Below are 14,036 nucleotides of genomic sequence, written 5' to 3' on the forward strand. Positions count from 1 at the left end.
TCTCGCAAAGACGGCCATCTCTGTAGGAGAACTTCAACTACGTATTTTATGCAATCAAGCACGCATGAAAATGTTCCAAATATGTGTGCTTGTTGCTCAAAACGTGTTCGAAATACGACGCAGTCGATGCGCGTTATGCAAGTTCACGCTCATAATGCCGATGCACGTGGATGGTCTGTAGGAAATGACGTCATTTGACAGCGACCTATTAGTTCTGATCAAGGTATGTGTCCTCCTCCCCCCCCCCCATTCTTGAAAAGCAATTGACGCCCTTGGTAAAAGCTCATAGACTGGATTACTTGAGACCGACTTAATTACAACTCTGAAAATTGGGGTTTAGCACCCCCGGCCAACCCCTTCTTGTACACATTGTACATCTAACTGGACAGAAACATATAACCGTTTTGAACAATGAAATGGAATGAATTTCAGATTGACTGGTGTAGGCAGTGGGTGCAGTGTTAACCCTTTTCCCCCTCTCCCCATTGAAGAGGGAGTGACAACATCCAAAGCCATGCTTGGAAAACTAAAAATGACGTAAACCAACAGCAAAAGCTTGCAGAACCCGAAAGTTAAAATGTGTATGTTTTTACAGAATCACCAAGCAACACGTGACAAATGAACACATCTACTGCCCTGTGCTGCCCCCCTCCCCCAACTTGCACTTTCCAAAATATTGGTCGTGTCTGAAACAAGTATCCAGAGTTTATACAGCTATGTCTTTTGCCAACATGTTCCCATGTAATTGAATTGGGAGAAGACCTACACAAGCACTCTAGAAAAAAAAACGTTCGGACAAGGCCTACTTCTGGGCTAAATATTTCATTACTTTTAGCAGGGCAAAGCATGACACCTGAACATTTTCTAGCTATGTTCAAGCTAGCAGGTGATTTTGGTTCCTATTCCCAAACAAACTTTTGGATACTTAATTAATTGGCTCATACTTATCTGCCCTTTTATCATCATAACTATTGGTGCTGTAGTTGATATCATCCTCCGCGATCAAGGGCTCACGTAGGTCGCGATCCTCCGTCGGCAAGGGACGCAGGACGTTGAATCGCCGTAGCAACGGCGCAAAGATCGCATCGTTGTAGATGAAAGTGCCGATGATAAGGAAGGAGAACCCCAAGAGTTCCTGCCAATGGAAGGTCTCCCAGTGGGCGATGAGAGAGACCGCCCAGATGACCATGGTCCGGAGACTGTCCAGGACCATCCGCGTGGTGGCGCTCATCTGCTTCGTTACGCTGATCCCTGAGAAGTTGAAGAACGCGATGGAGATGATGGTACCCAGCGTACCCACCAGAATGATGCGGTTGTTGGCAATCTGCAGGAAGGCATCGATGGCGTTGTCCAGGGCGTCGTCCGGTAGCTTACTGAATTGCCCGGCGTCGATGAAATAGAACGGAATCAGCAGGAGGGAGAGAACGCAGAAGCCAAAGAAACCTGCCAAAAAATAGGAATGCAACAAAAAGACAGTGCTCAAACCTCATTACTACTTTCATTGCCAAATATTTAACTCATAGTTGTTTTCCGGCACATGATTTCACAAAGTGCTGTGACGCTTCATAACTCCGCTGCATTGAGTGACAAGTCACAACGCATTTCACAAAAATGCATTTCGCAAAACTTCAGACGTGTTGTCGCTTGGTCATTACAACATACGATGAGTCTTTTCTGAACCAGTTTTAGGGTTTTATTACATAAACGAGACCATAATCATGAGAAAATGTGTGCAAAATTATTAATGGAATATGCATTAATGTTACTGTGGGGTAATTCCATAAATTCGGACGTACATGTCAGACACTTTAATGAGCTGCTGTTGGAAAAGTGAATGTGATACATCACTAGTAATGTGACATCTAATGAGTAGAAAACAATGACAGACCAAACTAAGGTACCACCACCTTAACGACCTTGTACATGTACATCATGCGGTCGGACATACATTGGATTTTACAGAATTGCCCAATGATGTACTTTGAAAATTGCTGTTAATTTTCAAAAAATTTCAAAAAAATTTCAAAAAAATGTCAATCCAAGCATGTCTTCATTTTTTACCACAATTTAGATCTGCCATTTTGATTTACGTTTTAAAAACTTTTCAAGAGAAGATTTGACATCTCTCTGCTGAAGATCAGACAAGTATTCCTTACCCTCCCAGCCCACAGCTTGCAGGGCAGGAATCTTATGCTTGTACAGGAACGCCTCCTCGACAACCATCTGAGTGGCTGTGATAATCTGTGCCATGATGATCAACAAATCACCTGCAAAAAAAGAAGACAAAAAAGTACTGAATTTTTTGGTAAATTTATCAGCACCCGTATTTTTTGTGACAGTTGAGGCATTACTTTCACCCCTGACCAAGGCTACTGATAGCACAGTGACGAGAGTTTCTTGGGTCTTTCAAAACTTTCACGAGGTCAACATAACGTATTAGTAGTGCATGAAGTACTAAACAATCCTATAAACACGTACATGCACTGGCCTGGTTCAGTTTGATTGATCTGCTAACTGTAAGTATGATTGAGAGGACAGCCCAAGACAGACAGACAGACAGTCAGCCCGACAGAAGGACAGACAGACAGACAGACATATCGACAACTTGACCAACACACACATGCTCCCAGTGTGTCTTAAGATTTCAGCTCACCTGTAATAATGCTGTTGGCGCCCATGGTACCCGACTTCATTTCAGTTAAGTCTGACGTGCCAACCAATACGAGCCCCACCAGAATGGAAAACATGCCCAGCCAATGGTGGAAGACCAGTTTACGTTTGAGAAACGCAACGGAGAGTAGACCAGTGAAGATGACCACAGCCCCACGCAGCATTTGGAAACTGGAGGCATATGTCAACGCAAGACCTGTCAGGAATGCCAGACAATGTTTAAAGGGAATATACATCATTAGCTTTTGCTGTAATTTTCAGAAATGGATGGAATGGGGGATTGGAAATATATAGCAAATATAGTTACACTGACTTTTTTGAGGTTTTGGGTTCGAAAATGCTATAAAAACCAAGAAAAACAATCATTTTCCTGTAGTCTGGTTCCCTGACTCCATATAAGAAGAAACAGAGCAGTTTACATACATTGGGGAATTGTAAGGTCAGGGAACCAGTCTAGCTGGCTTGTACCCGTTCATAGGTGTGTAATCAATTGCAAACAAATGCGATGGTCAACTGGGGCCAGTATTTGAAAAAAGCCAGTTTTTTCCAACGCTGGTCGGCCGACCAGCGTTGGAAATTGATACAAAAATACCACTTTTCTTGAAAATGACAGTATACCAGGTGCCATGATTTTACAGGATGCTTTACACTGTCATTCACCAACAGTCCAGCAAGGTATTTCAAAATGATTTGGTAGTTTTATTTTTTGATGTTTGCAAATGTTGTATTTTCCCTTTAATCAAAAGACAAGTTATTTATTAAGGGAATAAAATATGTGCTTGGCTGGTATTAAACAAGAACGTTTAGGCCCGGCTAGGAGCCTGCACACGGCAAGGGCAATTATCGGTGACCAGCTCCTAGCCAGTTTTAAATGTACTTGTTTAATACCAGCAAAGCACATATTTATTCCCATTCATAAATCCCTTACGGTCAAAAAAGTCAAAACCAGTCCAATATTATAAATTTCCAACGATTTTGTTCAAAATAGTTACTTCACGTTTTGTGAAACGCCCCTCTAGCTATGTGCGAGTAGTACAACAAATCTCCTTATATGGAAATTGGCGCACGCGTGGCACGCACTGCGCGATGTGGCGCAGTACGCAGCTGTGTCCGTGTAGTGTGAATTTAGGACTACGAAATATGGACTCATTGGTAGTATTGCGCATGCGTAAGTGAAGATAATTAGCTGTGTGATTGGTCACAAACCTAAGGGGTTCAACCAATAAAAAAGTAAAGGGGACCAAATTTCGTGTGACACCGCAAAAAGTGTTTTAAACCAGACGATGTTTTATCAACCCTTTAAAACCAGCCAGATGGCGGGCTCTCAACCAGGAAAGGGTAATTAGATATTTATGAATCATTTTAAAATTAATTCCCAGGCCGAATAAAAGGGTAACCTCCTAAAAATTATCCAGGTAGGTTGGCAGAAAAATAATTGCATTTTTTTTGTAACTTGTTAATGTTTGTCGGCCGATCTTATACACTTACTTTATTTTCACTATAGGATAGGCCTAACTTTAATGATGTTCTATGTAACACTGTTCAATTATTTAATCAACCAATAACACAATTCGTGAAAGGTCAATCTTCACTGTTATAGTTGTCTTTTACTGCTTACCAATGTACATGAGAGATGTAGCGCACATGTCGCACATCGCAGGAGGAAGCAATAGAAAGGGACTGAACGTCTGCGGGCCGAAATCTTTGTCTGTCTTCTTGTACTTGTTGTAGAAGAACACTATCTTGAACAGTAACAGACACGACAGCTCACCCAGAAACATACAGGCTGCCTAAAAGGGGGATTGAGCAAAAAGCAAACACAGTTTTGAGTAATAAAATTTTGATTAATTTGTAAATGGACAGCTCTACATGCTTATAAAATTTGAAAAGGACAAGATAATGACTCCTTCTTCAGTTCAAACAAAAGTTTTATTTCTCTTCTTTACAAGAAATATCTATTATTGTTTCTTCGGTTTAGACTTAACAACTGGATCCTAATAGTGTGGTCTGACTATTCTGTTGGGGGGGGGGGGGAGTACATTTATTGTCCAATCAGTTCTTATTTTGCAAACAAAAGAGGACTGCAGTATGTTATTCCTTGGAACATTTATTTAAAGTATTTTCAAAACTGATTTTGATTGGCCAATTTATCTGTTGCTGTAGTCGGATGATTTTTCAACACTACATGATTGCATTGGTGTGTGTAGGCAAATAGACATTCCGATTCTAGGACTGAACAAACCGTACAAATCAAACAAAGGTCAAGTACAATGCTCCACAATTGACTTGTTGACCTTTCATGGTCATTTCCGACCTGTTCTATCAAAGTGAGGATTACCGGTATGTGGCTTGTTAGTCTTACTCTTAGTGCATTGTTAATACATTTTGAGAGCACTCAATTTGAAATAGGTCTGGCATTTGAATTTTGTATTACAATTTTAACACTCGTTAACTGAACAGAATAATGCAGAGCAACACGACAGGTTGTGAGATGAGATATGTTTTCCCCCTTTTGTTTACCAAACAATTTTGAAATTGAAACAGATTTTTTTTTTTTAAATTGTAACCTTTGAGGAGAATAAATTAACCAAATTGGAAATAGAAATGTTATTAAAATTCTGCTTTTCATGTGTTTTGTTGCAGATGTGCAATTTTGCTCTCCCACTTGAAAACTCTGTGGAATAAACTTTGAGATTCAATTTTAATCCTCATTTTGATGGAGCAGGTGCCAAATGTAAACATCTACGTTATCAGATAATATGAAGGACCATGTCATACCAGGTTTTTTTTATGGATTAATGGTCAAGATCACAGGGATAGAAAGGTCAACGGATTCGTTCACTTTATGGTTTCATTTAGTTTTCTTCTAACATGAACCTTCTGTGCCAAGTTGTTCTTTCAGTCAAAATCAATCAAGTGACTGCCTTTAACAGTTACTAGAGCTCCCAGCCTACATAAAGCAGGATTGACTGGCTGTGACTGTTTTAACTTGATGTTTTGACGGTGGGTGATTGATAAGCTACCACTTGTCGGCTTTTATCTGTTGAGTAAACTTGACCAGTCACAGAGCTCGCTTGAAAAATGATCTGACTGTTGGTGACTAGCTTGTGTAAAAGGCATGACAGGGGACGAGGATACATTTTTCGACTGTCTGTGACTGTTCAAATAGCAGGAGGCTTAGGGTTCCTGCTAAAATATACTGTCCAAAAATGCTCAGGTGAATACAAGCTGAAATGACCCAGTGCAAGCTACATCAACAGACAACACCTGCGCAATGTATACAAAGGCTATGCACCAAATAAATTGTTTGTTAAAATCAACTAAATTCTACAGTAATCTTTGATACATAAAATTCATTTTCTTTATAAACTTACTTGAAAGAATGGATGATAGAACATATGCCCTGTTTTACATCGGGGATCAACGTAATCGCTATACTTGGGGTCTCCCTCAGCGCACTGTATATCAGCCCACCTGGAACAGACAGTAAATATAGATTAGATTTGATTAGACTTGGGTTTGCAGGAAATCAACAATTCGGTATTAAAACAGTTATGAGGGTTCCAAAATTATAGTCCCAAAATAAATGTCCCAAATTTGAAGTTAACATATGCAGTACAAGAAAATGACTGGTACACAAAAACAACCAGTTCAACACTTTGTCCGACTGAGATTTTGGCAAATTTAGATTTTGGCAAATTTATTTTGGGTGAGAAAAGTTTAGGGTGTGAAAAGTTAGCTTGATTGTTAATTTGGTTTTTTTTCTGGGAGTCAGTCTGCCTGCATGAAATTGCAACACAAAAAAACTTGGAGCGTTTATTTCCTGTTGTGTTTTATTTGATATTTAACACTCAATTTTTTTTCAGCCAAATTGGTTCAATGAAATGCCGCCATAACGAACATCCCTTTTTGCTCCTGAAATAGTAAATTATAGGGCCTAATGCCCAATCACTACAATGAACGATCACTATTATGAACATTTTTTATGGACCCCATCGTGTTCATTATAGTGGCGTTAAAAAAGAATGTTGCATCCTGACGCCACTTTTTTCATCAAATATTATCTCAATAGAGGTCAGTGATTGCAAAAGGTTGAAAAGACATGAATCTGAGACCAAGAAACATTTCCAATTTTGTTAGAAAATACTTTGAAAATGCACTTGACTCTCCATAGACTTTGTACACAATCAAAGAAGTGGCGTCTGGATACTACCTTCTTTCCGTGGAGTTCTACTAATTGTTAGTTGCTTACTGGAAGAAACTGATCATAAGTTTGCAGAGTAAGGCCGTGTTTGAATGACTCGGCTATGACTAGCTGACACACACGTCTATGGGAAGTGGCTGCAACAACTTCCATAGGTGCGTGTGTAATGGCAAGCCGTAGTCAAGTAATTGGCACCGCCTGAGGACTTACTTGGTACTGAGTGTGTTGATCGAGCCAGTGACCAACATCATCCCAGCCAAAAAGAATTGATACGTAGTCCAACCCATGGTGATAGATGTCTTGAACCTTCTTGCTCCTAGTCTCAATCTGCAAGGAATAAAAGACCAGTGTCATATTCATCAAGTAAAAAGCTGTTGCAAACTGCCTTACTGACTGGCTGGCCTGAAACTAGTGAAAGATACAAATCTTAAATGAGTCTTCAGTCTAGGCAAGATCTTCCTCAAAAGCAGAAGTTTCTTAGTCTTTTTAACCGTCTTTTTATCCAGTAGCAAGTAGGAAGATCTGATCTGTGATTCTGTCCTAGATGTTTTTTAGAACTACAAAACACATTTGCATTTAACACATGATGTATGAACACTGATGACAGCCACCTACATTAAAGCAGTGATGTAGTGCCTTGATGCTGGGCCTTGGCCTTAAGGCTGGATTTTAGGGCCTTGGCCTTGGCCTCGAGGCTTGAGGGCAAAAGCCTTGGCCTTGGCCTTGGCCTTGAGGGTTCAGGGCCTTGCAATTTCGAGTCAAGGCTCTTCAAGGCCCATAGATTTTTGTATTTTCCAGATAAATATGTTCGAAATTTGCTGTTAACATTTTAATCGTATTACCATGGAGGAGGGAAGCACCCTATAGATTTGTGTGTTGGGCGCACTTCCACTTTTGTAGCATCACATTTTGTTTCCATTGTAGTAGATTTGCTGCAAAAATATTCCGTACACTTGTGGGGCTAATGAGATGATCACTTTAATTGCATATAACTAAGGAACAGATCTGATTGGTTGTATTATGTCTCCCTGATAAGTGCTAAAGATTTGAATGTATCTGTTTTAGATAATGCTGATATTTCTGATCATGTTGGGCCAGCAAATAAAAATTTCCCAAATCAGTTTCTTGGATCCCCTTTTGTTACACTTGGGAGAATTGTGTGTCAATATAGAAGTAAATCATTATTTTGTTTAGTTAAACCATATTGAAGACCTGAACTTATACTTTAATAGATACAGTGCAGTCATAAAACGGTGTATGCCTATGCGAGCATGTTGATTGCAATTAAAGAAATGTTGTTCTTCGTAACGAGCAATTCGTGATGATAAGGGCGGATCCAGGGGGGCCAAAAGGGGCCATGCCCTCCCCCCCCCCAAAAAAAACGAAACCATTTTTTTTTATAAAGGCAGGCAATGAGTACACCACCATCTTTTCCTCAAAAAACATCGGTTAAAATGGTCAGAAATTGCCTCAAATCGCACCACAGAGCATCTCGAATTCAAAAATTTTTTCGTGTCACTCATGTGACTATAATTAGTTCTATATCAGTGTTCATTTCATAAAACAGGGCCTTGGCCTTGGCCTTGAGGGTTAAGCCTTGGCCTTGGCCTCGAGGCTTGAGGGTCAAAGCCTTGGCCTTGGCCTTGGCCTTGAGGGTCAAAGCCTTGGCCTTGGCCTTGGCCTTGAGGGTCAAAGCCTTTGCTCCAACACTGCATTAAAGGGAATGTACAACATTTGCTTTTGCTGCAATTTTCAGAAATAAATGGATTTGGAGGATTAGTACGCTATAGCAAATATTGTTAAACTGACTTGTTTCACGTTTTGGGGTTGTAGATGCTGGAAAAACCAAGAAAACCAATTATGTTCTTGTAGTCTGGTTCCCTGACTCCACTTAAGATGAACTTCCAATTTATAGACTTTGGTGAATTGTAAGTTCAGAGAATCAGTCTAGCTGGTTTGTACCCCTTCACAGGTGTAATCAACTGCAAAGAAAATGCAGAATAACTATATAAAAAAATAGGAGCAGTTTTTTTTTAAAAGCCAGTTTTCTCCAACGCTGGTCGGCCAACCAGCGTTGGGAAAAATACAGTTTTTCTTGAAAATGTCAGCACACCAGGAGCCACGATTTTGCAGGATGCTTCAGACTGTCATTCCTTAACAATCCAGTAAGGTATTTCGTGATAATTTGATAATTTCATTTTTTGATGTTTGCAAATGTTGTATCTTCCCTTCAACGTTCACTTCTAGAATTGTAAGGTTTTTACAAACCTTACAGAAAGACCAATTGAAGTTGCTGTTGCAGAAAATTCTCAATTTTTTCCGACCTCCAAACTCTCCTGTCCCGAAATGTTTGGCCTCAATATTTCACAAGTATTATCTTGATGTATATTGGTACCTCTAGGGCGGGTTGAAATCCCTCAAATGTCAAACAAAAATGTGAAATTAACCAGAATTTCGTTCACCAGGATCATTGGAGTCTCGCACTTGGCCATCTCTCATCGTTTACTGTCAACTGAGCCACTGAGGGCGCTTTGATTCTCTTGACCAACTACAGCGTGGCTTTCATTCCGAGAAAGTCTCCGTGCCTTGCACAATGAAATTTGACATTTGAGGGATTTCAACCCACCCTAGAGGTACTAATCCACAACAAGATAATACTTGTGAAATATTGAGGCCAAACATTTCGGGACAGGAGAGTTTGGAGGTCGGAATAAATTGAGAATTTTCTGCTACAGCAACTTCAATTGGTCTTTCTGTAGTGTAAGGTTTGTAAAAAAACCTTACAGTTCTGGAAGTAATTAAGGTTCAGCAGGTGATAATTTTAAACAAGTCTCTTTGTCTTAAGTTAAAGAAAGAATAAAAAGCCCTAAAATGTTGGGTGAAATGATTGGCAGATCAGGTCCTTATCCTATTCCTCGTGAGATCACAATTAGGCTATTTTATTTGGCAGATAAAATACAAGCATGACTAGTAAAACATTAAAATGTGCATTAAAATCAAGCACTTTGGACACAATGAAAACAAGCCAAAAAAACTTCATAAACTTACTGCAGCTAGTATGAAAACTCCTAGCCCCACTAGTGTGGCCGCGGTATGCTGCGCTCCCTAGGTTCAGCGCAGCATACCGCGGCTACACTAGTGGGGCTAGAAAACTCCCAAAACTCCCAGTGACTGTGTACAGCGAGGTTCACTTTTTCAAGTTATTGAATGGATTCATTAAAATTGACCATAGGCTAATAATATAGTCTTACTAGACTAGTTCAAGTTTTTATAAGTTTTTAACACGACTAAAACTTAAACTTTTCATTAAAGTATTTCTGACAAAAATGGTACAACTATTTTGTTTTTGGGTTGCACTAGGAAAGGGTACCATATAGACTCTGGACACATCAGAGCAAGGAACAGAGCTAGCTCTTTACATGGAGTAGAATTAGAGGGTACGTACCACAGACACCAAGAACTAGTCAAGAATGTCAGACAAGTCGACCGTTGAGACAACTCGACTCGGGACAAGTCGACCGTTGAGACAACTCGACCATTGAGACAGGTCGACCGTTGAGACAACTCGACTCAGGACAACTCGACCGTTGAGACTGCTCGACTTAATGGAAATGAATACACGTGGAGCAGAAAAAGTTGCACAAATCTATGGCAAGACCGATCACGGGTGCGGCGTGGGCATACTCGATGTACAGAGGGCGTCGCGTCGGGCTGGTGCGCCCCGCCCGCCCGCGAGGACCGGCCCGGGCACGGCACGCGGGCACGTCGACCGGCGCGGCAAATGGGCGCACAGGGCTGGCAAAAACGATGTCACCGTGCACGGTACGGACAAGTTGACCGGCAAATGGGCGCACAGGCCCGGCAAAAACGATGCCACCGTGCACGGTACGGCCACGTTGACCGGGGATGCGCGCACGTGGCCTTGAAAAAAAACGAACGATGTGCACGGACAATCACGCTGCGCTATATCGGCTCTGTTATATGCAAAAATAAAAACTCATGTGTCATCACTCCCAAATGGCGATCAGCCGCCGTCAAAATCCCCGGTACTATCCCCGAAACTAGGCCCAAAACATGCGAGGCGACTTGTCTCAACGGTCGACTTGTCTTTCCATTTATCGCACATACGGTCGAGTTGTCTCAACGGTCGAGTTGTCTCAACGGTCGACTTGTCCCGAGTCGAGTTGTCTCAATGGTCGACTTGTCTGACCCCCCTAGTCAAGCTTAGTTGCTAGAGTTGCCTTGATCGTGGTGCGCACGTACACGACGTGTGTGGACGGATGTGGACAGGCGTTGGGAAAGTCAACTCAAGTCGGTCTACGAAATCGTTGCGTTAATGGTACGTTTCCAGTTTGCTTGAAGCCGTGTACCGAAGACCAAATCAGACTAGGTAGGGTCGGGCTTTTCCAGTCACTTCACTGCCACTCTGTCGTCATTTGTTCGGAAGAACAATGGGACGTGGTTTCAGTTTATAACATTGTTTATCTGTTTATGACAGCTGCGATTGCCACATTCATCATGCCATGCATGCTGTCATGTGGCAACTTCCTTGACTCAGCCGGATCATGTGACACAGTATCACGTGATCAGAAAGTGGGCAAATTCCCTGGTTCCCGGCAGCACAGCTGCACAAAAAGGACTAGTTTGTTCTCAGATATCATTAAGAAAATCAGTTTTGTTCAAATTAATATTTCAACTTAAAAAACCCCAGATGTTTGGGAATATTAAACAGATTCTGAATGTGTCCATTCTGCCAACAACTCATTTCTATTGTATATATTGATTACAATTTCACTCTGAACTCAACTGGCTTGTTGGTCTAGTGGCATGATTCTCGCTTAGGGTGCGAGAGGTCCCGGGTTCAATTCCCGGACAAGCCCTGTTTATTTTTTTTTAAATTATTTTTCCCCTCTACTCCTGCTCTATTTGTTATCTCCTAACTCTTTTGCTCGAATTTTGTCATTACTTCATATGTAACTTTTTCAACTTTTGATATAAGTTTGTTATTTTCCTCACTCATAAATATAAAAAAAGTACAACAAATCAGAAAACACAAATCCTATTTCGGAGATCTGGAGTTTGTTGTTTGCGAAACTATGGTATGTTTTCAAAATGACCATTATCTGGGCAGTGTCCCTTAATATCTTTCAATTTAACAACACACTTTAGGGATGTACTTATTTCATACACTTAATTCTTGTATCATGTTGATCAATTTTTGTTTTCAAGTGACAGCAAGATGGGGGTGGGGGATGTTGAATTAAGCTAGGCTATGGCCTCTTTTGGGAAGGCGTGGAGCTGTAATAATCCACAAGTGTTTGAAAAAACAATTCCAAGGGGGGGGGGGAACAAATTCCATGTATTCATCACGTGTTGTGATATATCTTTCCCTGTAAATTTGCAATCAGTGAAAGTACAATGAAGATACATAAAAAGAGATGGATACTTCAATTGCATGTTTTTTAATGAAATTTTCGCGTTCTTTTCTACATACATCTTTTGAATAATTTTTACTTATAAAACTTTAAAGTACCCCCCTTCCTAATCACAAAAATACATCAACATTAAATTTGAAGTCCAACAAAAATTCAATTAATTTCCATACAATTGAGGTGGTGATTATTTCAATGTCAATAACACATGTACTTATGAAAGTCCTCTTTTGACAGAAGTAATTCCTGTTCAGAAGCTTTCATGAGAGATTTTAATCAATTTGGTCTTCAGGATGAAACATATGACACAAGTGCGTAACTTCAATGTTACTGCATCTGTAACTATACAGTATCCGTCATCGACTTAACAAGTACGATACAACGGTACGGTACTACGCTTGTACGGAATCCTTGGAACTTCTCTTGGGAAGCCTCAAGCCCGGTTCATACTTCACGCGAATGCTAAGCGAATTCGACGTCATGAAACATTCGCTGCGAAATTTGCCCGAGTTGAAATATGTTCAACTTTTACGAATTTGCAGCGCGAATACTTCCCATGACGTCACAAGTTCGCGTTCGCTTTCGCGCAGAGTATGAACCGGGCTTTAGCCTGACATAATCGGTCCTCTTTAAAGAGAATATACAACATTTGTAAACATCATAAAACAAAACTATCAATTTATTATGAAATACCTTATTGGACTGTTAGTGAAATGACAGTCTAAAGCATCCTGTAAAATCATGGCACCTGACCTGGTGTGCTGTCAGTTTCAAGAAAAAGTGGTAATTTAGTATCAATTTCCAACGCTGGTTGGCCAACCAGTTTTGAAAAAAACCTGGCTTTTTTCAAATACTGCCCCCAATTTACCATATCCAGCTATACTACCCCCCCCCCCCAAATCCATCAATATCTGAAAATTAAAGCAAAAGCAAATGTTGTATATTCCCTTTAAGAGGGTGTTTTTATGAATCAGATTTGATTTGTTTCTGATTTATACAATGCTCTTTGAACATGAGGGTGAGTTTACTTTGTGCATACTTTGTGTTTTACTTTGTGATATGCGACATTTCCAACACCAGTCATGGCACATCTTTTACCCACAAAACCATCCCACCTCAACCCAACCCCCCAAAATACACAATTTATTTTTACAAACTTTTATAAGAAAAACAAAAAACAAACAAAAGACTAACAGCATGAATTAAATGGAAAAGAGTAATCATCCTCACTTTAGGTTCTAAGTGGCAATACAGAAGTGCAGTTAGAAAAGAAAAATTGTCAGGAAAAGTTTTGTGATAAGATTTCTGTGGAAAGACGGCTTATTTTTTAGTGTCCAATAAAAAATGTAAATGTAAAAGTTTCCAAACATTTTGGAAAAACTTCTCACAGAAATTGCCTTGTTCTGCTTTACAGACAGCAGAATGATTCGGTAAGCTGTCTGAAACAGAAAGGTTTACAGAATATACAAGAATCTATCAAAAATCTGATTTTATTGGAATTTTTTTTGATATTTCGTTCTCCATTACCGAGTGTTTTACAAGTATATACATCAGCAACTGTAACAGGACAATACAACCAAATAACTAAATACAAGAAATTTCAACATAATCCAGGAATAAATAGTCATTATTTGCAGCGTTGCTTTAGAACTGATGAAATGTCTTCAGAATCTTAAGGCTCAGGCATTTTGATACAGAACAATGGGAAGTTTTTTAAGTGAAACATAAAA

The 14,036-nt window shown here is 40.1% G+C and overlaps 1 protein-coding gene and 1 non-coding gene across 2 annotated transcripts; one reads left to right on the plus strand and one right to left on the minus strand.

Annotated features, from left to right (window-relative positions):
• Positions 1–921: 921 nt before the first annotated feature.
• LOC119744541 (solute carrier family 35 member F6-like) lies at positions 922–11,436 on the minus strand. The gene is made up of 8 exons (XM_038220512.1): positions 11,102–11,436; positions 10,320–10,344; positions 7,085–7,201; positions 6,045–6,144; positions 4,289–4,460; positions 2,654–2,866; positions 2,157–2,267; positions 922–1,443 (listed from the first exon to the last, which is right to left on the minus strand). Exons 3-8 carry the CDS (start codon positions 7,159–7,161, stop codon positions 926–928), a joined length of 1,191 nt encoding a protein of 396 aa, XP_038076440.1. The 5' UTR covers positions 7,162–7,201; positions 10,320–10,344; positions 11,102–11,436; the 3' UTR covers positions 922–925.
• Positions 11,437–11,682: 246 nt separating this feature from the next.
• On the plus strand, positions 11,683–11,754 carry Trnap-agg. The gene has a single exon. It is a non-coding gene; the product is annotated as a tRNA-Pro (tRNA).
• The last annotated feature ends 2,282 nt before the right edge of the window (positions 11,755–14,036 follow it).

The sequence above is a fragment of the Patiria miniata genome, unplaced genomic scaffold (genome assembly GCF_015706575.1).
Source record: "Patiria miniata isolate m_02_andy unplaced genomic scaffold, ASM1570657v1 HiC_scaffold_7, whole genome shotgun sequence".
NCBI classification, from domain to species: Eukaryota; Metazoa; Echinodermata; class Asteroidea; order Valvatida; family Asterinidae; genus Patiria; species Patiria miniata.